This window comes from Pseudorca crassidens, chromosome X (assembly GCF_039906515.1).
Source record: "Pseudorca crassidens isolate mPseCra1 chromosome X, mPseCra1.hap1, whole genome shotgun sequence".
NCBI lineage: Eukaryota > Metazoa > Chordata > Mammalia > Artiodactyla > Delphinidae > Pseudorca > Pseudorca crassidens.
Window position 1 is genome coordinate 118,050,024 of NC_090317.1, and position 25,323 is coordinate 118,075,346.

A 25,323-nucleotide genomic window follows, 5' to 3' on the forward strand; every position below is an offset into this window, starting at 1 on the left:
CTAAATTCCTTTTGCATAAATATTACCCATGAATACAGACTTTGCAGTATTGCAAAGATCTGGTTGCACAAGATTGGAAAATGGCAGTACCTAGAGTTCCATCATTTGCCTGGATTGAAGAGCCATTAGTCATCACAGCAGGTCGATTTGTGTTCTTGTGAAGACAGTCCTTGGCTCTGAAATATTACCTAATTCAGAGGATATTTATAGACACAATCAAATTAGCTTGGCCTTTAGTTCCCAGAGAACATAGGTTACTTTTAACCAGGCAGTCATTTAAAGGACGAATGTATACAGTCTTAAATGAAAATACATTTTATCACACCAACCTGTGAAATGTGGATTCTCTGTAAGATCTGGAAGCGAGAGATCAGTTGCTTAGAATGAGTTATGCTGTGACCTGTCTCCTGCATCTGAGTTTCAACATTCTGCCCTGTTTTTCTGTAATGCTTACCCTACTGTAGACTGGAGTAAAACTGCTACTAATGGTTTAAAGAAGCAGACTGTAAACCAAGGAGTCTCGAGCTCTTCAAATTCCTTACAGTCAAACAGTAACTCCACCCAGTCCACCACGCTGCTAGTGAATAATGATTGCTCAGGACTCACGAGCGGAAACGGTACGTTATGTCTCAATATAGTATTTCTCAAGCTAGTGCTTGTTGTATTAAAGCACTTTTATCCTTTAATGGCATTTTTGCTAAGCAAAGTGTATAATTACATGTATGACTAGTGGATCAAAATGTGGTTCCCTTATAAAAGAGAAAGTTTATTAATCCAAGTTCATTCATTTTAGAGCAGTTTTTTTTTTTTAAGATTTAGGGGTTGTTTTTTTTTTTAAAGATTTAAGTTTTCACGATGGGAATTGATGACGACCTAAAAGTTTTAATGTGGCAAATCCTGACTTAAGTATTGCCCAAAGACTTCAGTCCTATGCTGTTTCTGTGCAAGCAGTACCTAAAATACTCAGTAAGACTACATCAGTTTTTTAGTATATCTATAATTATACACATCTTCAACACTTTTAAACCTGCCTATTTTTTGCTTGTCATGTTTGTTCATTCTTTTCCACAGCGTGGCTGCCTTGTGACAGTGCCCAAATCCCCATGAATATATCAAATACTGGAAGATGAATTGTGACCTGTATTGGTGACTATATATGTCTCCAATATACATACAGATCATTGCTGCTGTGCCTCCTTTACTCATTAATTCTGACATTTCTAGCTAGAACTTCCATTACGTTTTCTTTCTTTCATAAGACTGGGCAGTTCATTTCTCATAAAAACTTATCTGTTTCTCTCTTCTTTGGCTTCTTAATATGTCTTTTGCATTTTTATAAAAACTTAAATTCTGCTGGTATACTTTCTCCTTTCCTGGAGAATTTGCCTTTACTTATCATTTTAGAATATTAGTTATTTGCATGACAAATTCAGATAAATTTGTGAGAAGGTTCATATACTTACCAGATAATTTTCTAGCCTCCCAAAGGTGGGAGGTCCTACTGGTTTGTATAGACTTTTAAGATACAAGAGGAGGGACTTCCCTGGTGGCGCAGTGGTTAAGAATTCACCTGCCAATGCCGGGGACACGGGTTCGAGCCCTGGTCCGGGAAGATCCCACATGCCGTGGAGCAACTAAGCCCGTGTGCCACAACTACTGAGCCTGCGCTCTAGAGCCCACGAGCATCGCAATGAAGAGCAGCCCCTGCTCGCCACAACTAGAGAAAGCCCATGTGCAGCAATGGAGACCCAACGCAGCCAAAGATTAATTAATTAATTTAAAAAATTGTTTTTAAATAAATAAAATACAAGAGGAGGTCTCTAAATCAAGGTTTCTCAACCTCGGCACAGTTAACATTTGGGGCTAGATAACTCTCTGTTGTGGGGCCTGTTCTGTGCATTTGAGAGTGTCTAGCAGCACCCCTGGTCTCCACCCACCAGGTACCAGTAGCACCCAGCCGTTCACCGCCCCCCCCAGCTGTGACAACTAAAAATGTCTTCCAGTATTGTGGAATGTTCCCTGGGGAATAAGATCGCCCCGCCCCCCAGTTGCTGAGAACCATTGCCGTATCAGATGAGAAACAGTTGCCATGGGGCCTTAGCTCTTTATTGTAGATACCAGAGGGAGAGCTGGGCTCTATGCCAAGTTGCTATAGCGGGAGTGACTCAGTGCAGGTAAACAGAGTAGAGGCAGTGGCAGTCAAGGCTGATTCATAAGTTAGTGGGAGAAACCGAGTTCAAAGTAGAGAAATCAGAGGTGTGAGCTGAGTCATCAGGATCCCTCAGAATCACAACGTATCAGTCAAACCTACTGGTTTGGATAGAAGTGCTTGGGGCTCTTAAAGCCATACTTTTCCATATTCTAGAAAGAACTCAGAGACGAAGCCTCACTTGCCTAGCCTACCAATATGTTGCCATCCTTCGGGGAATCAGATTGAATGGAGGCAGCACATTTTGCACAACTGTTTGACGTGGCTGACTTCGCACAGCTATTTTCCATGGCTGACAGTGAGGGTGGGGTACATTTTAGGTCAACAAAATGGCCACGTGTTTAATACCACATAACCTGCACATCAGGATCTGGGATGGATGACAGAAAAAGAAGCTGGAAGTTTAACAGTTTGTTTATTATACCAGGTCAAATTGTTCCTGCACAAGAATGTCCTCGAACCAAAATGCCTAAATCAGAACAGCAGCCTCAGACAGTCACTTGCCCATCGCTATGCCCAGAGGTGGAGCTGTGTTAGCCACATCCGTCACCTAGTGTGTGTGAATACTACCTATTTCAGTTATGCCTTGGAGGCTTGGCTACTAGCAGCCGTGTCACTCAGTACACAGGGCCACAAGCTCACAGTTTGGAAGAGACATCACACGTTGACTCTTTCGCTTCTGAGCCATGTAACCTTAAGCAAAGCACTTACTTTCTGACACCTTAGTTCCATCATCTGTGAAATGGGGATAATAATAGCACTCATCCCGTAGGGTAGTAAATGAGATAATTCTTATAAAGTTCTCAGCACTGCCATTATTAGTATAATTATGGCAGGAACTAACAGTTGGGCTTATTATTCAGCTTTCTACATTGTCTTCAAATGGTGTAACGGTCAAAAAGATGGTGCCAAGGAGCTAGAGGATCTCAGCAGCTGTGCCCACCCCCCCCACACACACACAATTCAGGGCCTGCCTGGGATTGGGGAGGCCCACCTGCTCCCTGGCCTGGACTCTGAGGTTGGACTCTGTTGTTTCCTCCTGGGAATCAGTCTTATCCTGATTTAGTCAGAGGGGCTGGTTTAGTGTATGAGAGATGATTTTTTTTCTTGCCAGGACTGTTGTCACTCTGGGTTTCTCTGGTACAAAGTTTTACTTTATAGGAATCTTAGGGAACTGAGAACCTTGTGAGGGATCTCTGTTAACCTTTGGGAGAGACCAGAATATTACCTTAAGTTAAATTATACATACGCTACTACTTGAAGGCAATATATGTTCAACCAGAGTTAGGAAATGGGCCTTTTAAAATCAAAAACATTGCTTTGCTTCATATTTTGACCGTTTCATTTAAAAAAAGCTGCCATAGAGAGCTGGTTTCTGAATCATTCTCCAATTTGTTTTGCTTACTTTGAGTGGTCTTAGGAAAGGAATGAAAAGTAAATAAAATATGACAATATATCAGACATTTTTTTTAAAAAAGACATGCTCTACATGTGCATACTTAAGAATAAAGTGACGTTTGTTTATTTTGAAAATGCTTGCTATAGGAGCAGTTCCATGTGTAGATGTATTTCTGATGTATCTGTGGGGAGGAAGGTGATCTCCGCGTCCTACTCTTCCGCCATCTTCTCCTGTCCCCTGAAAATGCTTTCTGTGGATACTTTATGACGCTGATTTTGTTTTTCCTCATACAGCGAATGCTTCTACCGAGAAGAATGGTTTTTCTTTCAGTCTTCAGAATGGAGACGTGTGCCTCCATGATTTCACTGGAAAACAGCACATGTTTAATGAGAAAGAAGATTCCTGCAATGGTAAAAACCGTATCGCTCTAAGAAGGACTTCAAAGCGGGGAAGCTTACACTTTATTGAGCAAATGTGATTCCTTTTCCTAAAATCAAAGCATGTTGCTTGACAGTGTGAAAATGTCCAATCTTATTTTTTACACAATGTGAGTTGTATGAAAATCAACTAATTTTATACTCAGCAACTTCTGGAGGAGCATAAGCTAATTGAGCGCAATGGTTGCTATTGGAAGAGGAAACCAAGACGTTATACCATGGTTCTTAGACATTTGTGATTTGGTTTCTCATCCTTCATTTTAAAAGAAGACTGGTTTTAAACAACACGCTAAGAATAAGACTCATTTTAAAAAAATCAAAGTAGTTCATTTCCAGCCCCAGTTAAAGATGCTAAGTTATCTTTGATAACATATGAAGCCACTGTTGGCTTCAGCCTGTTGGTGAGTTTCGTCGTGCATGCCTTTGTTGTAAATAAGATAAATTCTAGTGACCCACATGTCAAAAATCTTACTTCTCCATTTTTGGTATTTATTTTCTACTGTGTAAATTTCTTTCTTTGTAGAATCACGGTTGTGCTGTTGTGTCTAATGTGATAATTCAGAAAATCCTTGCTGATTCAGTGACCTCTAAACCTCCTTTTGGAGATTATATGGGATGTGAAATACAGGAACTTCACTGAAATCAAGAAATAATGACGCCAGCCAGACGGGAAAAATGTAAGCGGATAGTGCCACAATTAGCTCATATAGTGCCTTGGAGTGACTTAGAAAAAGGTGCCCCCACTGGGCAGACACAGCCCCATGGGCTCGTGATTTGGCAAACAGAATGAGGGCCATATTTTTGCCCCACTCACCCTCTTGGATGCACCGTTGTTCAGGGTGGCACCTGTACAACCGTACATAGCATCCGATACTGACACCCATCTCCTGACCTCTTCCCTAATCATCAGATTATGGAAGCTGCACCAAGGTGTTTAGCTGAATACCTTGGGCACCGAGAGGGAAGGAACTGTAATCTAGACCATATGGTAGAAAAATCATGATGTGGAAGCGATACATACACTGCCACTTCTCAAATCCCCAGAGCCTTTCAGAAGAGGGGAGTAGAGTAGGATTACTTTTTAAAAGAGATGTACATTAAAAAAAAATCATATTGCTGTTCTTTAAAAAGCAACTGCATGGTACTTTGTTGATTGCTATGACTGGTACACTCTGGCCCAGCCAGAGCTTTAATTATTTTTTTTTAAAGAATTGTCTTGATGAGTGTATAGTGACAAGGGGGAGCAGCTATTGGGAACAGTGAACTATCCTGCAATGCTATTGTTTCCATATGTATCAAACCCTGATTGGTCCTAGTCATAGCGAGTCTGTCTTGCTTCCTACCTACAACTGCTTGAGCAGTGCCTCAAGTATGTCCTTACTAGGAACATTTCAAAAACCTTTAGTTAGGTCTTTCGCCAAGGTTCCCTTGCATATATTTCAAGTGAATGTTGTATCCCAGACTAACCACAGTAATAACGTAATACACTTCTGTGAGTGCTGATTTGTCTTTGCAATATTTCTTCTCCGATTTATTTAATTGTCTTGTATTTATACGTTAAAATTGACAAAAATGTTAAAATTGCCAAAATAAATTTGCAGTTAAGCCCTTTAAGTTCGAGAACTTTCACAAAAGGAAAACATTTGTGATCTCTTTCCCTGGTGGTGGAGCTTGGAAGCGGTAGGACCACCCTGAGGAAGGCAACTCGACAGTAGCATCCTTTGGCAGGCGGCAGGCACGCTGTGACCGTGAAGTCGGAGCAAGGATTGTCCTGCCTCCCGCGATTGCTTTCTGAGGTCTCTTTTTCATTTTCCTCTTGCTCTTTCAAGATTATCTCTTTAACACACGTTGACATTGGCTCACACAAGCCCCAGATTTGGATCCCCTCCAAGTGTCTGCTTCCTCAGCATCAAACAGTAGGATTTCAAGAAGGTGAGGATCGGAACTGGGGTTTCTGGGGAGCTGATTAGCATATAGGAGCCACAAATGGGGAAAGCTGGCCTCAACTCCACAAGAGGTGTCTGAGCAATCTCTCCTTCCACGATGCTCAGTTGCCTCAAAGATGTTGAGTACTAATTTGATGAGAGAGGTGGCGAGATACTCTAGATTTGGGGGTGAGATATCAGAAACCAAATCTCCCAAAGCAGATTATGTAAACAAAGTGTACACAAAAGGATACACAATGTCTGACAACCTTTAGGTCCTGCCCCCCACCCCTTATTTTTCCTATTGTGTTTTGTGTCTGGCTACAGTCCTTAAGCCAAATTCTCGTCTGTATTTTTACTTCAGACAGATAAGGGGCAGGACAGAGAGAATGTTCCTGAGAAGCACCCTCCTTTGGCTTTCAAATTGGTCCCACAATCTGAGACTCTACTGAAGGAGACAAAGGTGGTGGCAACATGAGGAGGCAAGGAGTATCACAACAGTGGCCAGTATTTGAAGGAGTATTTTCTCAGAACATTCGAGAATTTTTTTTGTTTCGTTTTGTTTTTCCCCCAAAACACTGCATTCATTAATCCCACAAAGTAACTCTGTTAACTTCAATGAACAGCATCATGATTGTTCTCAGTAAAAAGGGTGAAATGTCTTCATTGGAGATACTGGGTTGTGTCTAACGAGGTCACCTAGGAGGCAGGTTAGTTTGTTGAAGGTCATTTCCACAAAGAGCTAATTTACTGAACAAGCAATTTATCAAATGGACTAGTGCGTTGTCACTTTGTCTCCATAAGAGCATTTTAAGGACTATTGAGTTTTTCTCTGCTTCAGCTCCTCGCTACTGCGGTTGGAGTCTGAAGGACGGACAGGAGAAAGATAAGACTGAGTGGACATAAGAACATCATCTTGAACGGGAAGAATTCTTAGCAGTATATTCTTTTTTCTTTTCACCTTAGTCTCTAGGTACAGCATCAAAAAGTTGGGGTGGGGCTTCCCTGGTGGCGCAGTGGTTGAGAGTCCGCCTGCCGATGCAGGGGACACAGGTTCGTGCCCCGGTCTGGGAAGATCCCACATGCCGCTGAGCGGCTGGGCCCGTGAGCCATGGCCGCTGAGGCTGCGCGTCTGGAGCCTGTGCTCCGCAACGGGAGAGGCCACAACAGTGAGAGGCCCACGTACTGCAAAAAAAAAAAAAAAAAAAAAAAAAAAGTTGGGGTGGACAAAAATTGAATACATTCTTCCAGAATGTGTTCTTTTAAATATATTTATAGGACTTCCCTGGTGGCGCAGTGGTTGAGAATCCGCCTGTCAATGCAGGGGACACGGGTTCGAGCCCTGGTCCGGGAAGATCCCACATGCCGCGGAGCAACTAAGCCTGTGCGCCACAACTCCCGAGCCTACGCTCCAGAGCCCGCGAGCCACAATTACTGAAGCCCAAGTGCCTAGAGCCCGTGCTCTGCAACAAGAGAAGCCACCACAATGAGAAGCCCGTGCACTGCAATGAAGAGTAGCCCCCGCTTACCACAACTAGAGAAAGCCTGAGCGCGGCGACGAAGACCCAATGCAGTCCAAAATAAATAAATAAATAAAAATAAAATATTTATAGATATATACCTCGCTGTGAAGAAATCTTATGCTCCCTGGCGTTTCTCTCTTTACCTCTCAGTCTCAAACTAGCTGCAGGAAGCTGGAGCAGAGATATATTCAGCATTCTTTAAAATATTGTGATAAAAAACAAAATGATCTCCAGTCAACTAAAATTAAATTGTCATAGAAATTATTTGGCAAATTGGCTATTTTCAGCAAATTAATTCAGAACGGACCCTCTCTTCTGTGTCAAAGATGGCGTGCTTTTCTTTAGAGTCAAAGACCTGAACCCTCCAAGAGAAACATTTGTTGGTTTCCACCTTGGATGGTGACATGTGGCTCCCTGGGAACTTCCTTGGCAGAAGCCCCCCATGGCAGGACAAGGGGCAGACCCTCTGGTTGGGGTCAGAGAAGTTATACATGGTGCTACCTAAGGGTCTAGTTTCAGACTTTCATCTTTATAAAGATCATGAATCAGCTTCAGAAACAACAGCATACCCCATCACATTCCATATCTGATTCTTAACAAACATTTGAGAAATGACTCGGAGATGGGTTTCTATTGGGACACAACCAGAGAACGTTTTCATGGATATAGGGACGAAGATATGGAGGTTTTATATCTCAGGGACATAGAAATCTAAGATATGAGTCTGATTTTTATATAGCAGAGCTTGTAGTCCAAAAAGAATCACTGAAATTTGCTTGGAGATTTAAAAGCTAAAAAAGTAATAGCCTTCCTTCTTTTTGGTTTTATTCCTGAATTTCAAGCTTATTGAAAAATACAGCTTATATGATAATATACATTAAAGCATAGACCAAAGCCTAAGAATGTAGGCTGGCTATGCACCAAAAGAGGTATATGTGTGTAGCAGAATTTACAAAGAGACCAAGAGACTGAAAATGTTTCTATCCTGGATGGAAATGTCAGGTAATATGTAAAGGTCATCAGTTATTTTCCCCTATGGCTACAAAATGGACCCTTGAAGAAGAACTCACTGTGAACAAAGGCAGTAATGAAAGGAAGCAATAATCCCAGCTTTTAGTTACAGTATATGTGAGAGTTCTGTAAGAGTACATATTCACATTCCAAGAGATTTAATGGTGATAACTTAATGTCTAGTTTTATTTACCCCTAGACCATAGCAAATTTTGCATGGAGGCGCATCACGTGGATTGCTGCATTATTTAAGAGCCAATAGTAAGAAAAAGTGAGATAATGGGTTTGGTGCTTTAGTCGAGTGACACAGATTCATGTTATGGAATTTTGAAAATGAACTTGGTTAAGGATGATACATAGGGGACCCAGCTGAACATGACTTATTTTCTTTCATTCATTCATTCATTCAGTACCAATTGAGCTACAACTACATGCTCAACACTGTACCAGGTACGGTAGGAGATACCAAAACTGTTTCAATGAGTAACTTACAATCCAGTTAGAAAAACATGCCTCACGTGAAAACAATATGAGCAGTACATTGTTGTCAAATGATGATGGAACCAGCTGTGATTCATGAAGTACTTTCCTATGAGCCAAGCATGGTGCTGAGTGCTTTATATTCACCCTCTTGTTCAAAGCCACCCTAGGAGGTAGGTGCTATTATTATCCCCATTTTACAGGTGAGAACATTGAATATCAAACAGCTAAAACATCCCAAAGCTCGCACCACTTGTAAATGGCAGAACTGGAATTTGAACTCAATTTGAACTGACTCCAAGACCTAAGTTCTTACTAAAGAAATTGTTATGGGAATTCAGAGAATGGGGAGAGCTAATAGGGAAAAGCCGAGCAGGCCCTTAAAGCAAAGACAAGCTTCAGATAGGCAAGGAGGAGGAGGCCTACTGGGTCAAGCATACAGTAGATGCATGGAGACTAGCAAAGGGCTTGAGTTAAGGATATTAGCTGAGCTGTCCTCTGGAATTAATATGGGACCAGATTTTGGTGGAAAATGAATAGTGGGCAGAAGATTGTAAACACTGTGGGTAATGATAGGCCACGAGGAACTGTAATGTCGAGTTTCAAGTTGCAGGTCTGGAGATGGACTGCAGGCCAGGCTCGGTGAGCTTCTGCCAGGTGACTAGTGGCGAGGCCGCAGGCGCGGGGGGCAGCTGGGGGACCCTGCTCTGCCCCAGTCGCCCCCTCTCCTCTTCCCCCCGGGCCCCACTACTCTACTTCCGCTCGTGGGCGCAGACGCGCCACGGGCAGAGCTACTATTATGGTCCGCGGAGGGGCGCCCAGGCAGCCGCAGTGGGCGGACCTATTTCTCCCACCTCTGGCGAGGTTGGCAACCCATTCCGGGGCCCTCTTAGGAAGGCAGCCTTATCCCCCGCCCGGAGTCAGTCCTTTATCTCCGCAGCTGCGAGCTTTCTGCTCCGCGACGGCGGATCTAGGGGCGGTGCTAGAGGGCGGGGCCAGGGATGGGGTTGTAAGCTCATCTCAGGGCTGGGCGGGGCCGCCAGCGACAGAGCGTGTTAGGCGTGTTCTGGGCCTCAGGCCCGGCTCCACGGATTCGGCTCCGCGCCGGGGGCGGGTCCGGGGGCGGGCCCGGGGCGTCCAGATGCCCGCGACGGAAGGACCTATTTCAACAGCCCCCGCTGAGGTCGACGGCCGGCAGGGAGATAAGGGGCTGAGAGAGGCAAACGTTCCCGCCCGGAGCCAAGTTCCCCGCTGCTCTCGGGGGCCACCTCGTTTTCCTTCCCCCACTGGCCGCGACTCGGAGGGTTCCGTTCCGCGGCGGGGGCGCGGCCGGGGACTGGGCTGTGTGTCTGCTGCGGCAGGCGGGTCGTATAGAGTTCGCGGCCGGCCCCGAGGCCGTCTCACGACAGCCTGAAGACAAAAAAGGCTCGGCGGGGGCATCGTCGCCCCACGCCCGGAACCCAGTTCCCCACTTCTCTCGCGGGGCCGCGAGAGACCCGCGAGCGTCGGGAGCGCTACGGACCTGGTCAAGGCGGGGCAGCCGTAGCGCCAGCCCCTTTCTCCTCCTCCGCGCCTTTCAGCAGTGAGAAACTCTAGTTGGCTTGCTTTCCAATCATAGTTTGGTTCTGTCGTTTAAAAAAGTCCCTACCTCGTAACGCCGGGCTCCATCTCGAGAACTGACCGAGGCTGTGAGTGCTTGGGAACCGGGCCCGCTCGGCGGCCGCAGCCCGGGCGTTCCACCTCCTTGTAGCAGGTCGGACGCCGAGGCCCCGGAGCAACGCGGAGATGAGGAGCAGGAGCAATTCCGGGGTCCGCTTAGACGGATACGCGCGGCTGGTGCAGCAGACAATCCTGTGTTACCAGGTAAGGAGGAACCACCCCGAACTGCCATCTCGAGGCACTTATTCTCCTACCCAGCCCCCTGTCGTGTGCTGAGACTTTGTAGTTAAGAGGAAATTTCCTCTTTAAATCCGGTCCTTGCTGGCCGGTGGTTACTCCCCACCCCGTCCACTTTACGAGCCAGGGGACCTAAGGGCTGTGCGGCTACACTGCACAGGATTCTTTGACCGCTGTTTGGGATCGAAGATAGAAGGAGACCCCTGGGTGCCCTGGGTACAAAATGCGTCTTTCTGCATTGACTCTGCTGCTTTTGGATGGAAGGAGGTGTGTGTAGGTTGGACAGAGCACACTGAATGAGGATGGTGAGCTCTGGACTGCGAGGACAGTAGACGGGAGTGAAGAAACTCCTGAGGTGTGCATCCCACTCCGGGGTGTGTGGCGACTGCTGCTATTCTGCCCTTGAATTATCTTGTTAGAGACCCACTTGCGAGGGTCTTAGGGCTTACTCTGGTTGCCATTTTACAGATGAGAAAACTGCAGGCCAGAAAGGTTACTGCAGGTAGCAGGGTTAGACCCAGTGCAGGTCTTCTCCCAAGTTGGAGGGCATCTTCGAAGCTGCCCATGTAGTCTGAGGTATGGAATGTCTCCTGTTTTGTATTACCCGGCTAAAGTTATATCTGGGCCCATCATGTAAGACCACTGGACTATTTTTATTCCTAGTGAAGACAACAGCTATGTTGCTTGCCCTCCATCAACGGCAATTATTTATAGGAGCTCCACGTCAGAGAAGGAAGTGGCCTTCCAGGGTAGAGGCCTGGCCTTCAAGTTGGGAGCCGTGGTCACTCCCAAGCCACTGACCCTTTTCCCTGTAGCCAATTTCACAGCCTTGTTTCTTCATTCAGGAGATATTTATTGTGTCCCTATTATGTGCAAGGCACTCTGTCAGGTGCTGGGCCTACAAAGAAGAATAAATACTTGTAGTGCAGTCAGATTTATGCGTAGGGAATAGGTCCAGAGTCCCTTGTCTGAAACTCCTGGGGTCAGATGTGGTTTGCAAGTCCGCAGTGTTTGGACTTTAGGAAGGTAATATACATATATATTCTCTAGTAACTGCAGTGAAGTCTAGGCAGCACCCTTAATCAAACACATTATTATTTTCCACATTGGAATATGAAGATTCACACTGAGTAGGAGAAGTAAAGACTGAAAGTAGTTTCACATCAGGTCACCTTTTGCTACCAAACGAGCTTGCTGCAAAATTATGAAAACACTTTAAATTTTCAGAGCATATTGGCTTTTGAAATTGCACATGAAGGACTGTGGTTCTTATTTTGGGAGCTTAGCCCAGTTTGGGGAGCAGGGAGGAGTCCTGGAAGAGATGATGTTCAAGCTAAGAACTGAAGAAGAAGTAGGCAGGCAAGTGGGGGTGATTTTTTTTTTTTGCCTTCCTCTTTGGAATATATTATAATTACTTCTACAAAGTGTTTTAAAAATCCAAGTTGAAAATCCTGGCCCTTCATTACTGTGATGGAAGGGGCTTTAAGGAGAACTGATCAAGCCTGGTTCTTGTGTCACACCTGGGTTTGAATCTCTAGCTCGTCCTTCAACTACAGGTGTAACCGTTTCCCAGCCTCTCTGAGACTATGCCCTTATCTGTAAAATGAGGATATAAACACCTGTGATTACTGCCCAGTATGTTGCCTGCCCCCCGCCCCAGTAGGCAGTTAGCAAATAGTTGAGTGCTGTTGATGGTGTTATGATTTTGATATAGGCCACACATATCCAGGCCACAAGTCCTCGCCTCACCACCCTGGCCCAGGATGCTCTTTTTCCTGAAGGCCTTGATACAGCTACTAATTGCTTTTTGGTCTTTGAACATAATTACGTCTCCTCATGGATTCTGTGAGATCCTTAAGCACAGAGACCTCATCAGTTTCATTCCTTTTGCATCAAGCAGTGGTCCAGGCACATGAAAAGTACCCTTAAGTCCTTGTTGATAAAATATGTTCTGCAGACTCTGAGCCATCCTAATGACCCAGCTATTGATCCAAGCTTACCTTCCCTCAGGAGCAAAAGAACTGTCTTCCCATTAAAGCAAATCTGCAGCATTGGACTTTCCTCTCCAACATTTTAATGATTAAAAAAAAGTTGTCTGAGCCTTTAGTTGTATTTATTTTGGGGGTAGTTCGTGAGAAGCCCTCATGTTTGCCCTGTTTTTCCCTTCCTGACTGCATAGTCAAGCTTTTCTGGTTAACCAGAACACTCCAAGTACGGTTCTGTTGGAAAATCCCGTGAGTCTGCACATGCAGAATCACTCCTTCCCACTTTCCCCCACCTCGCACCCATCCCGCCCCAACAGCTAGTTTTCACAGTTGTAGAGCCCTAACCCATTTAGGGCCTGGTCATCTTTTCTGAGTGATCTTAGGCAGGTCACCTATCCACTGTGTAAGAATGAATGAGCAATTTTATGTTATGCATATTTTACCACAATAAAAAATGAATGAGCTGGACTCTGAATGAGTGGTTTCTAAAGTTTATACTATATTTCCCATCCCCTGTAGATAGGTGCAGATGTTTATGAGGCAGTTTCCATTGTCAACTGGTACCAGGCTGACCTCTTTCTGATTTGTTCGTTTTTTTTAAAGTATAGTTGATTTACCATATTAGTTTCAGGTGTATAACTTGGTGATTCATTAGTTTTATAGGTTATATTCCATTGAAAGTTATTATAAAATAAGGGCTATATTTCCCCGTGCTGTACAAAATATCCTTGTAGCCTCTTGATTTTATACATAGTAGTTTGTACCTCTTAGTCTCCTACCCCTATCTTGTCCCTCCCCCCTTCCCTCTCCCCACTGGTAATCACTAATTTGTTCTCCATATCTGTGAGTCTGTTTCTGTTTTGTTATATTTGTTTGTTTGCTTTATTTTTTAGATTCCACATATAAGTGATAAAACACAGTATTTGTCTTTCTCTGTCTGACTTATTTCACTAGCCTAATACCCTCTAGGTCCATCCATGTTGTTGCAAATGGCAGAATTTCATTCTTTTTTATGGTCGAGTAGTATTCCGTTGTATATATACACCACATCTTCTTTATCCATTCATCTGTTGATGGACATTTAGGTTGCTTCCATATCTTGGCTATTGTAAGTAATGCTGCTATGAACATTGGGGTGCATGTATCTTTTCAAATTAGTGTTTTTGTTTTCTTTGGATATATACCCAGGAGTGGAATTGCTGGATCATATGGTAGTTCTGATTTTAGTTTTTTGAGGTCCATACTCTTTTCTGTAGTGGCTGCACCAATTTACATTCCAACCAGCAGTGTGCTAGGGTTCCCTTTTCTCCACATCCTCACCAACATGTTATTTGTGGTCTTTTTGGTGATGGCCGTTCTGACAGGTGTGAGGTGGTATCTCATTGTGGTTTTGATTTGCATTTCTCTGATGATTAGTGATGTTGAGCTTTTTAAGTTGACATCAACTTACATTGATTTCACTTGTTAGAAATCAGTGTTAAATATACCAAACTCGTAATTATTCTTTTGTTAGAGGCAATACTTTGTTCAGATCAGCTAGCATATCAACTAATTCCTTTTCCCGTGTCTGTGAAAGAGAATTTTTTCCATTAGTCATTTGCCAAATGTACTTACTGCTAAATAATAAAGATTGACAAAACCAAAAGCCAGTTTTTTAAAAAGAGTAATAAAAAGGCAATCACAATAGATGTAAAATTTTAAATTAACCAGATAATGGAAATTAATTTTTAAAAAATTTTAAAGATATATGTGATTTATAAGAGACAAAACAGAGGATACTGAAAGTTTGAAAGTAATTAGTGATATACTAGGCAAGATATACTAGGCAAATATATACTAGGCAAATGCTAGGCAAAAATAAGTTGGAGTAATTATATTGATACTAACATCAGACAGATAAGCTTTTGAAATTTAAAAGAATTCTATTAGGGATTAAGAAACGTTATTACTAGATGATAAAAGGATAATTCACCAAAAAAAATAGAGCAGTTTTAAACCCACAGAATACTAACAACATAGCTTCAAAATGTATAAAGAAAAACTTGACTTAATTGTTAACAAATCCATAACCATAGTGGGAGTTTTTAAATACCCTTCTCTCAGATACTAATAAAGCAGAGAAATAATTAGGACATAGAAAATTTGAACACTGTCATAAGAAACAAACTTGATCAAGTATACATACGTAGAATTCTGTGCCCAACCAGTAGAAAATACTTATTTGTTTCAACCTTGCAAAGTATATTTTTCAAAAATTGATGACAAATTAGGGTATAAAGGAAACCTCAAAAAATACTGAAGAGTCAACTTTATGCATACCACATTTTTTGACCAAAATGCAAGAAAATTAGCAATAAACAATGACTGCTAACGCCCCCCCCCCCCCGCCAAATATGTTTGGAATCCTACTAAGCCCACTTCTAAATATATTTAAACAGGTAATGGATATGTACGTCATGAATATATACACACACATATATATATGTACATATATGATGTCATGGATCTAAGAAGAAATTATAATGGAAATTATAAAATATTTAGAACTGAATAAAAACAAAGGCATTCCAAATACCAATTTATGGAATATAGCTAAAGTGGGATGTGAAGAGAAGTTTATATCCTGAAATGTATAAGAAAAGAAGAAGGATTTACAAATTAATGAACTCAAGTTGAGAAAAGGACAACAGAGTATACCCAAGGAAATAGATGAAAGGAAATAATAAAGACAAGACCAACAATTAATGTAACATAAAACAAATAATAAAGATTGACAAAATCAGAAGCTAGTTTTTTAAAAAGACTAATAAAAAGGCAAACTTCTGTCAGGGTTGATGGGGGGATGGGAAAAGGGACAAATAGACAATATTAGGAGAAAATGGAAAAATACTATGAACAATTTTGGGCAGTAAATTTGAAAACGTAAATGACAGTTTTCTAGATAAATGTTACCAGTGTTAAAGCAAGAAAAAATTACATCCTAATTAGACTATAACCATTAAAGAAAATTGAATAAGTGAAAAAATTCCTAGTCCAAGATGAGTTTATAGACTAGGACCAAGGAACATTTAGAGGTTTATTTATTCATTCATCTTTGAAGGCTAAGGAATTTGGCTTTTATTCTGAGTGGGAAGGGAAGCCGTGAGAGGGCTTTGAGCAGATGAGTGGCATCATCTGAATGATGTTTGAAAAGAATCACTCCACCGGCTGCATGGAATATAAGGTGTCAAGATGCACAACAGGGCGACCAGTTAGGAAGCTTCTGGAGCATGATGGCTCAGACAAGGGTGGTTGTAGTGGAGACAGATAGGAATGGTTGAGTTTGGGGAAAATTTCATAGGTAGAGACAAGCTTTACTGGTGGACTGAGTGTACGATGTATGGAAAAAAGTCAAGAATGACTCCAAGATTTTTGGCTTGAGTAACTGGTAGGATGGAATTGCCTTTTACTGAGATGGGGAAGATTGTGGAGGAGCAAGTTTCTGGGGGAAGATAAGGAGTTTTATTAATTTCGAGGTGACCATTAGACATCCAAGTGGAAATGGTAAATAGGCAGTTGAATGTATGAGTCTAGAAGTCAGGGGAGAGGTTAGGGCTGGAGATGAAAATCTTGGAGCTGTTGGTACACATATATGTAATGAAAGATAATGAGACTGGATGAGATCACAGGAGTGAGTTAAACAGAGAAGAGATGATATTTAAAGAGGAGCTTTCCAAAAATGGAGAGCTCCGGAAGATGAGGAGGGAACACCAAGGGAGACTGAGAAGCAGCAGATGAGGAAGGGGGAAAACCAGCCAAGGGTGGTTGTCATCCTAGAAGCCAAGTGAGGAAAGTGATTCAAGGAGGAGTATCAGATGGGGGAAAGACTAATAATGGGTCAAAGACAAGTAGCAACAAGACTGAGAAGTGACCATTAGATTTAGCGGTGTGGAAGTTGTTGGTGATCTTGTCATGCAGTTTATGTGAGTATTAGAGGCAGAAATTGGTTGAGGGGAGCTCGAGAAGGGAAGAACAAGAGCTAAAGATTGCGTTGAAACGATTCTTTTGAAGAGTCGCTGTAAAGGAGAGCAGTGGTTGGGTGGAGATGTGAGCTTTAGAGGGGTTTATTTGAGAAATTATATATCTGGTAGAAATGATCCAGTAGATAGGGAAAAACTGATAATGCAAGAGTGAGAGTGGGAATTACTGGAGCAGAGATAGTTTATCCATCAAAACAAGAGGGAAGGCAGGGTACGCGGACTCAGTGTTCTCTTTTGATTGCTTCTGCTTTCTCAGTGAAACACAAGGCACCGTCATTAGCAGAGAGTGAAGTTGGAGAGGAGTTATCAGAGGTTTGAGGAGAGGGGAGAAGGTTTGAAATTGTCCTTTAGGAGAAGAAGGGAATGGATGGTCCAGGGATTTCTAGTATGATTGTTGGACAGCATTAAGGGTCATTAATTTCAAGCAAGTTCAACCAGTATGGCTGTGGGGTTTTTTTTCCAGCTGCGCAGGTGCACCCCCAGCGGTAGGCAAAGAGTCAGATTTAACCAGAGCTCGGGTTTTTGCGTGGTGACTACAATGGAGTGAGAGAGGGGCAAGAGATTAACAGATAACCCCTATCTTAAATAAACTGTTTCAGATAAAAGATAAAGAGGGATAACTACCAACTCCTTTTATGTGGCCAATATCCCAAGATACCATGGCCAAACAAGACGCAATGAGAAATATTATTTATGGAGGAAATTCACTTATAAATATTGATGCAAAAATATAAAGTAAATTATTAATAAAATGAAGCCAGCAATGTATTAAAAATACAGCATAATCAAGTAAAGTTTATCTCAGTAACACCAGGAAATTTTCTTTAAGAAAATCTATTAATATAACTTACCATATTAATAAAGGAAAAAAAGCCTGCAACTTTATCTGTAACATTTTCTTTCTTTTTTAAAAAAGGAAGGAATTTGTACCGTTCCTTCATGGTGGAATACTTTCATTTGTTGGATCTGAGTGATGGGTATTGGTTATATTGTTCTCTCTGCTTTCCTGTATGTTCGAGATTTTATTAAGTTGTAAAAATTAAGGCCATATTAATAAACATAGTCTAGGAGTAACCCAGGAGTCAGCTTGGATTTCTTCTTTTCCCTCATGCCCCACCAAAAAGTGAGAGAATGTCCTAATGAATTAGATCACCAAAATCTCTCTGCGCTCCACCCACTTCTGTCCCTGTCCACTGCCCCCACCCGAGTCCAGGCCACCATCATCTCATGCCTGGACTGCCCCTCTAGCCTCCTGATTAGTTCCTTGCTTCCACTCTTGGCCCCTCCTCCCCAGCAGTAAGCAACCTTACATCAGGCACCAGACTACACTGCTCTCCTGCCTACAACTTGCCATGGCTTTCGTCACTCCTAGAATAAAATGCAGAGTTCTATCAAACTTTGCAGTCCAGCTGCAGCTCACCAGCTTCTCACGCACCATCAGTGGTGTGCTGGTAAATGCTTAACAGCTGGCTCAGCTGACTTGAAAACGTGACTTTGTCAAGAGCCATACCAGGAGGGAGAAAATGAGAGAAAACCACCCCCAATCTCTCATGCCCAACAGCAAACTCTTGATCTTTCCCAACAAATCTGGGTACCACCACCCATTTGGAGCCCCAAGTCAGCAACCCAGGAGTCTTTTTGGCCCCTTCTTTCTTCCTTTCCCACCTGTATCTATTCCATCACCAAGCTCTGCTGATTCTATCTCCTGAACGTCTCTCGAATCCATCTGCTGCTTCTGCTCTGCTCTATCGTCACCGCCCTCCTTGTCTAAGCTGCCAGCCTTGCCAGTCTCTACCCCGGTACTAGCTTCCCAGCCTGTTTTCTCTCTGCAGCTACTCTCAGTCCCCTCCCGGTATTTCTCCTGACTGCAGCCAAAGTGGTCTTTTCCAAAGCAGGTATGCCCTCCTGCTGCACCCTCACTCTGGGTAACATCTTAACCTCTCTTCCACCCCGGCTCCACCGGGGGAGCCCTCCCTCCCCTCCCTCCTTGATGCCCTCACAGCATGACACACATCCCCTTTGCTGCACGTAACCGAGTTGGAATTTTACATCTATTTGTGTGACTTAAAATGAATGAATTCCCACTAGGCTATAAAGTCCGCTGCACAGGACCAAGGATTTCTTTTTAATTACCATTTTGTCCTTAGCACTTAGTGTCTGGCAGTTGTAGAGATTTTAAAAACATTTGTTGATTGAATGAATAAATGAATGAAATAAAATGCTTAAACCACATAGTCTATGTGCTGTAGTATGTGCAGTTAACAAATGACCACTGCTCTTGTTATTATTATTCATCAGACCTCTACCATACAACCATCATTTGGGGGTTCTTAGAACCTAATTGTATGTCCATAAAAAGAGACTGGGCCAAAGTTGCTGCAACCTATCCGTTGTCCTTAGTTCAGTTTAATCTAGCAGGAATTTATTTAATAGTCAAGATGGGAATGAGAACAGTTGTGGACCAGGGCATACACAAGCATTCCCAGCAGCCCTGAGTTCAAAAAGGGCAGAAATGACATTTTTCGTCCATAGTCAGAAAAGGACTGTCTGACAGATGATTGTCTGGTCTGTGTGTCGAAGATTCGAGAAAGAGAGCACTTGATAGATAACCTAGTATCAACCCCAGCCCTGCCTTCTGCCATCTCCCACTTCAGTTCTTTTTAGGTGCAGCCAGGAGGGGGGCTTTTGCTGTGCTCTTTTCAGGACAGCCTTTAAATATTTTAGTGCCAGATAAAAACATTAGAGTAATTCAATGAAAAAAGTCCTTGAATCTTCCATTTACAAATAAAGGACCATAATAGACCCGTAGGAGGGAAATCTCTCCCAAGTTTCGGAGGGATCCAAAAGGTCATGTAGATCACCTAATCTCCTTTTACAGTTGAAGAATTCCAGCCAAGGGAGTTGAGGGGACCTTTTTCAAGGTCATCCTTTTGGTGAGCTGACAGCCCTGTGATAAGTGCTCCGTCTTGTTGGAAACAGGCCAAAGAGTAGAGATAAATACTTTAGACATGCCAGATTGCTGTGAAATAAAGTTATTCACTAATAGAGTGAAGTAAATATCACATCTGCCTCATAATAGGTAGGGAGAACATAATGTTCATAAAATACATTTAGAGAAGTGTTCCTTAATCAAATGGGTTACAGACCCATTTGAGAATTTGATGATGGGTGAATATCTTATCTTCTCCTGGGAAAAATGCTCACATAAAAGTTCCAGGAGTCTAAGGACCTCCAGCTCCCTGCCCCCACAAAGCCCATCTATGGACTCCCGGAGAGCCCAGAGGCAGAGTGACAGGTGTGATGACACCATGCTCTGAACCCGAACCTGATGGAATAAAAGTCATTGAAAATATCGAATGGTGACATTTGCGATTTTCCTGTTCAGGTGAAAGGTTACTAGTGTGGCACCCAGTAATCCCTTGATACCTCGGACTTAAGGCGTGGCCAGGAGGATTCTGACAGCCCTACTGAGTTTGAATGTGTTCTATAAGTTTCCACAACACCAGGCTAAGGACTGATACCTCAAGCTAAGGAATTGGCAAGAGAGTCAAAGAATTAAAATCTCCTAAAAGAGTGGTAAAGTCATTTGCACATTTGATTGTAGCTGAGGGGCCCAGAATGGTTTCTGTGAAGTTTGAAAGTTTTAAGATGAGCACTGGGATCTGGAACGAAGCTAGAACAAAGCTAAAATGAAGTGGATGCCTGCAGCGCTTGGCCTGCGACCCAGTTTGTTTCCCTGTAAGCCATCACTCAGTCGTATGAGATGATACAGATGCGTCGGCCCAGGGCAGCTTGCAGCCTGTGCTTTATTTGTGAACCCAGAGGGGGAAGTCTAATCGGCGGCAATTTAGAAAAAGACATCATTTGCAAGTGAAAATTGCACACCTGTGATCTCCTTAGGTAAAGCATGAGGCTGCTGCATGTTAGAGCTTAAATTTTCAACATTATTCTCTGAAAGCTTGAGGTTTACATATCAAATTATGCAAAACCTATCTTTTTTTTTTTGCGGTGCGCGGGCCTCTCACTGTTGTGGCCTCTCCCATTGCGGAGCACAGGCTCCGGACGCGCAGGCTCAGTGGCCATGGCTCACGGGCCCAGCCGCTCCGCGGCACGTGGGATCTTCCCGGACCGGGACACGAAGCCCAAAATCTATCTTTTAAACTAATGGAAAAGGGGCTTCCCTGGTGGCGCAGTGGTTGAGACTCCGCCTGCCGATGCAGGGGACACGGGTTCGTGCCCCGGTCCGGGAAGATCCCACGTGCCGCGGAGCGGCTGGGCCCGTGAGCCATGGCCACTGAGCCTGCGCTCTAGAGCCCGCAAGCCACAACTACTGAAGCCCGTGTGCCTACAGCCTGTGCTCTGCAACAAGAGAAGCCACCGCAGTGAGAAGCCCGCACACCGCAACAAAGAGTAGCCCCCGCTCGCCGCAACTAGAGAAAGCCCGCGTGCAGCAATGAAGACCCAACGCAGCTAAAAATAAGTAAATAAAATAAATCTATTAAAAAGTAAATAATAAATAAATAATGGAAAAAAGAAAGGTTATTCACACAGCCAGTAGTCTCAATTACAGATGCAGTCATTTTAAAACCAATGCTGATGTCATTCCCACTTTAAAAAACCTCTCCCAAGTCCAAGGCATTGCCCTTCCCCATCTCCTTTAACATTTCAAACAGTTGCTAGAACAAAATTCCCATACAACAAATGAATTTAACCAGTTTTCGGAGTTTTTGTAATAGAAATTCTCACATTCTATTTTTTGCTTTACCAGCACAGGGGTGGTAGGGAACAGGGGGCTGGGGGGAGTAATCATGTATTTTCAATATTTATCTTAGTTTCCTTTGGGCATTGCATTTGAATAATTGAACAGTATATTCCTCCCTTGGAACTGAGCAAGTTGGTGGGATGCACTTAGCGATTCTTAATCCAAAGGAAAGAGGTCTAAGGGTAGGAGTTAGCTGGAGGCCTCTGACCTCTGTCCCTTGGAGCATAGGAAAGGGAGCTTCAGGAAGGCTTCATGGAGGAGGGAGCATGTGAAGGAGAGGCGTTTGCTGGAGAGCATTACAGGCGGGGAGAAGAGTGTGTGCACAGGCCCAGAAGTGCGAGAGCAGAGCATGTGCAGGAAATACTAATTGGGGTTTTCTGGGGAGCTAAGGAGGGAGCGACGGGTGATGAGGCGGGATGTGAGAGGAAGAGCCAGCACATGATGAGCCTTGTATGGCTACCCAAGGGACTTCGGTTCTACCTTGTAGGGTCGGAGAATTCTGAGCAGGGCAGTGAAGGCTTGAGATTCTAGGTCTTTCAGTGACCTCCCTTTGTGGAGGATGGATTGGAAGGAAAGCAGTACTAGAGGTAGAGAGATCAGTAAGGAGCTATTCCGATTTTCTTTTGGGACGGAGGGAGGGGAAGAAGGAATCTATCCTCTCTGTGCCGTTTTTGGTGGGTAGATGACAGCATCCATCTGTGTGCCCTCCAGGTAGAAATTGAACTGCAAAATGTTAAATTAAGTAGTTTGGTGCTACCATCTAGCTTATGTATTTTACCTTAATATTGCCTCAATCTTAGATTTCTTTAATAGCATCAAATGTTTTTACGGTATCTAGTTCACTGTGGCCAGTTAATAGGCATTTGTAGTTGTATCTGTCAGGATTCTTTCAGATGTAACTGACACAAACCCACCTCAAATGGCCTTTAAGCACAAAAGAGAATTTATTGCTCAAATAACTGAAAATCCCAAGCGACTGGGCTAGGTTCAGGCATGGCTGGATTTAGGAGCTCAAATGACCAAGTATATCTCTTTGTATTACTTGGCCCTGTTTGACTCAGAGTGGGCTGTATTCTCTGGCAGGCTCATCTCAGGTGGTGGCAGAAGTGGTCCCTTGGCAGCTCCAGGTTATAGTCTTTCAGATTGGTGCCCTCTGTAGAAAGCAAGCTTTTCCTGTAGTGCCCCTAGAGAAAGTCCTGACTGTGAATGGCTCTCAGTTGGTCCAGCTTGGGTCGTGTGCACATCCCTGAACTGTGCCTAGATTGGCCAGGCTGGGTCACACATCCTTCCCTGCAGCTGGGGTTGTGGCCAGGGGTCAGGCAGTTATGGGATCAACCCTGCCTCCTCTCCCCAGAACCACTGCTGAATCAGAGCAGGGGAAATTATAGGCCATTACCAGAAAAGGGGGGAACAGTTACTGGATAGGCAGAGGCAACAGTGGTTTCCATTAGAATGGGGATGAAGTAAAGGGCCCGAGGGGTCCCGACCCATGGTCTCCAGTCTGCTTCGAACCCTCCTTTTTATACAAAAGGAAACCAAGGGCCAGAGAAGTTAAGTAATTCGCTCAAGATCACATAGCTAATAAGTGGCAGAGCAGATTTGAACCCAGGTGTATCTTACACAGTGTGGGGGCTGTGGCCTTAAACACTGCATTATGTTCCGTGCCTCCCTTGAGGAACGGCCTTCAGGGACCTTCTGCACAAATAATACCAGAGACTGAGCTCACATTACCTACAACCCTGTCCATTCTATTTGGAAAATTCTAAATATTAGGAAGCTCTTACGTTGAGTTGAATAGCCAAAAAAATCAAATCCCTCTTTCAGAGGACAACCTTTCAGCAATTTGAAGATGCTAACTTGCTCTCCCTTAAACCTTCTCTAAACACCCTATTCTCCCTTCATGAGCTGTGGCTCTCAGCCTCTTCATAGCCCTGACCAACCTCTGGGTATGTTCCAGGTAGGGAATATCCCTTTTCAAACATGGTGTTTGGCAGTGACAGTATGCCAGGTGTGCTCTGCCAGGCTGGCAGTTCAGTGAGATGCTCATTTCCCTTGTTCTGAAAACTCTACTTCCATTAACATAGCCTTGATTTTTTGGTATCCACTCACATGCTGTTCGTAGGTCGTTCGTTGTTAAAACTTGCAGGCAGTGTTGTATAGTTGAAATTTCTTGTACCTAAATACTGGGGCAAGATGTGGCTGGGTCAAAGGGTAGCTGCTGGGATGGGGGAGTGGGGGGGGTGATTTGGAAAAAAGAGAAGAGGTTCTGTTTAAAGAGTTGTTGGGGCCCTGGGAGTGGGAGTGTATGTGTAAAGGGAGCTGAGTCATCTCAAATGTGTGGGAGTGATTGCTACTAAAATTAGTTAAGCAGACATTTATTGAACACGTAAGCCCAATAAATAAATTCTTGTTGAATTGTATCTAGTTTTGTTTCCACCTGTTTTCTAAGTCCTTAAGTGTTCTGCTGTTCTGGGTCAGCATCCACTTTGCAGCCCTTACCTGCCCCTCCTCTCACATGCACACGCCTTCTTAGGAGCAGTGGATGCCACCTTTTCAACATCGCTGCTCTCTTCTGTTGTTAATCCTCCCCATCCCCGATTGCTCTCAGTATCATCTTGGTATTGCCACCAACCAAGAAGATTGTATAAGTGTTGTTTCTTGAGCGTATATGACGAAGACTTGAGCTTTTATTATCTTTATTTTTCAGGTTGATAATTTTAACATTGAATATATGTTTTTAAACTACATACCCACCACCCTAGGGAGCCATGTACACTGTCTTCTTCGGTCATCTTGTACCACTGTACCGTTACCCTCAGTGAAATTCACTGCCCTAACTTCTGCCTCCTTAAACTTCACCTCTGTCCTTTGAGTTTACTATTCTCCGTTTCACCCATCTCATCTCTGAATCTAGGGATAAGCCATTTCCTATGCTTGAAGCAGCTCCCCTGTTTTACCCACTTTTCTACTTATAAAGCAAAAATGAGGATTTACCACCTGTTTGAATCATTCCCAAGATTCATGCTTCTTCAGAGTTTCCTAAAGAAAGACTACAGTTCTATGAATTTTAAAACATGTATAGAGTCACGTAACCACCACCATAATCAAAATACAAAGCAGTTCCTTCGACTAAAAAATCTCCCTCCTGCTACCTCTTTATAGTCACACATCCCACCCAACCCTAATCTCTAGAAACCGCTGATTTGTTCTGTGTCACTATAGTTTTGTCTTTTCAAGATTGTCATGTAAGTGGAATCATATGGTATGTAACCTTTGAGAGTGGCTTCTTTCACTTAGTATAATGCCCCCGAGATTCATCCAAGCTGTCGTGTGTATCAGTAGTTTGTTCTTTTTCATTGCCGAGTAGTATTCATTATATGGACATATCACAGTGTGTTTATCCATTCACCCGTTGAAGGAAATTTGAGTTATTTACAGTTTCTGGCAGTTATGGATCGAGCTGCTTTAAACATGCATGTAGAGGTTTGCATTTCTCTAGGGTAAATACTTAGGAGCAGGTTTGCTGGGTCATAGGGTAAGTGTCTGTTTAACTTCATTAGAAATCGCTAAACTCTTTTCTAGAATGGCAGCACTATTTTGCATTCCCACCAACAGTGTATGAGGATTCAAGTGGCTCTATGCCCCTGTTAACGCTTAGTATTGGCATTAGTTTTTCT

At 43.4% G+C, this 25,323-nt stretch overlaps 2 protein-coding genes across 45 annotated transcripts in view; both read left to right on the forward strand.

Annotated features, from left to right (window-relative positions):
• The window catches only part of ADGRG2 (adhesion G protein-coupled receptor G2), a 155,738-nt gene extending 150,079 nt beyond the window's left edge, over window positions 1-5,659 (forward strand). For 32 of the 33 annotated variants that reach the window (XM_067723460.1, XM_067723449.1, XM_067723455.1 and 29 more), the window contains 2 exons: window positions 465-617; window positions 3,902-5,659. In XM_067723460.1, coding sequence (XP_067579561.1) covers window positions 465-617; window positions 3,902-4,086 — 338 coding nt within the window. In that variant the 3' untranslated portion in view covers window positions 4,087-5,659. Of the gene's footprint in view, window positions 1-464; window positions 618-2,636; window positions 3,140-3,901 lie in introns of those variants that run through there. The other variant, XM_067723462.1, reaches the window with a different exon arrangement.
• A 4,429-nt stretch (window positions 5,660-10,088) lies between these two features.
• Window positions 10,089-25,323, forward strand: part of PHKA2 (phosphorylase kinase regulatory subunit alpha 2) — an 81,921-nt gene continuing 66,686 nt past the window's right edge. For 2 of the 12 annotated variants that reach the window (XM_067723394.1, XM_067723395.1), the window contains exon 1: window positions 10,095-10,847. In XM_067723394.1, the coding sequence (XP_067579495.1) occupies window positions 10,770-10,847 (78 nt within the window). In that variant the 5' untranslated portion in view covers window positions 10,095-10,769. Of the gene's footprint in view, window positions 10,848-25,323 lie in introns of all 12 variants that reach the window. The other 10 variants (XM_067723397.1, XM_067723396.1, XM_067723399.1 and 7 more) reach the window with 7 other exon arrangements.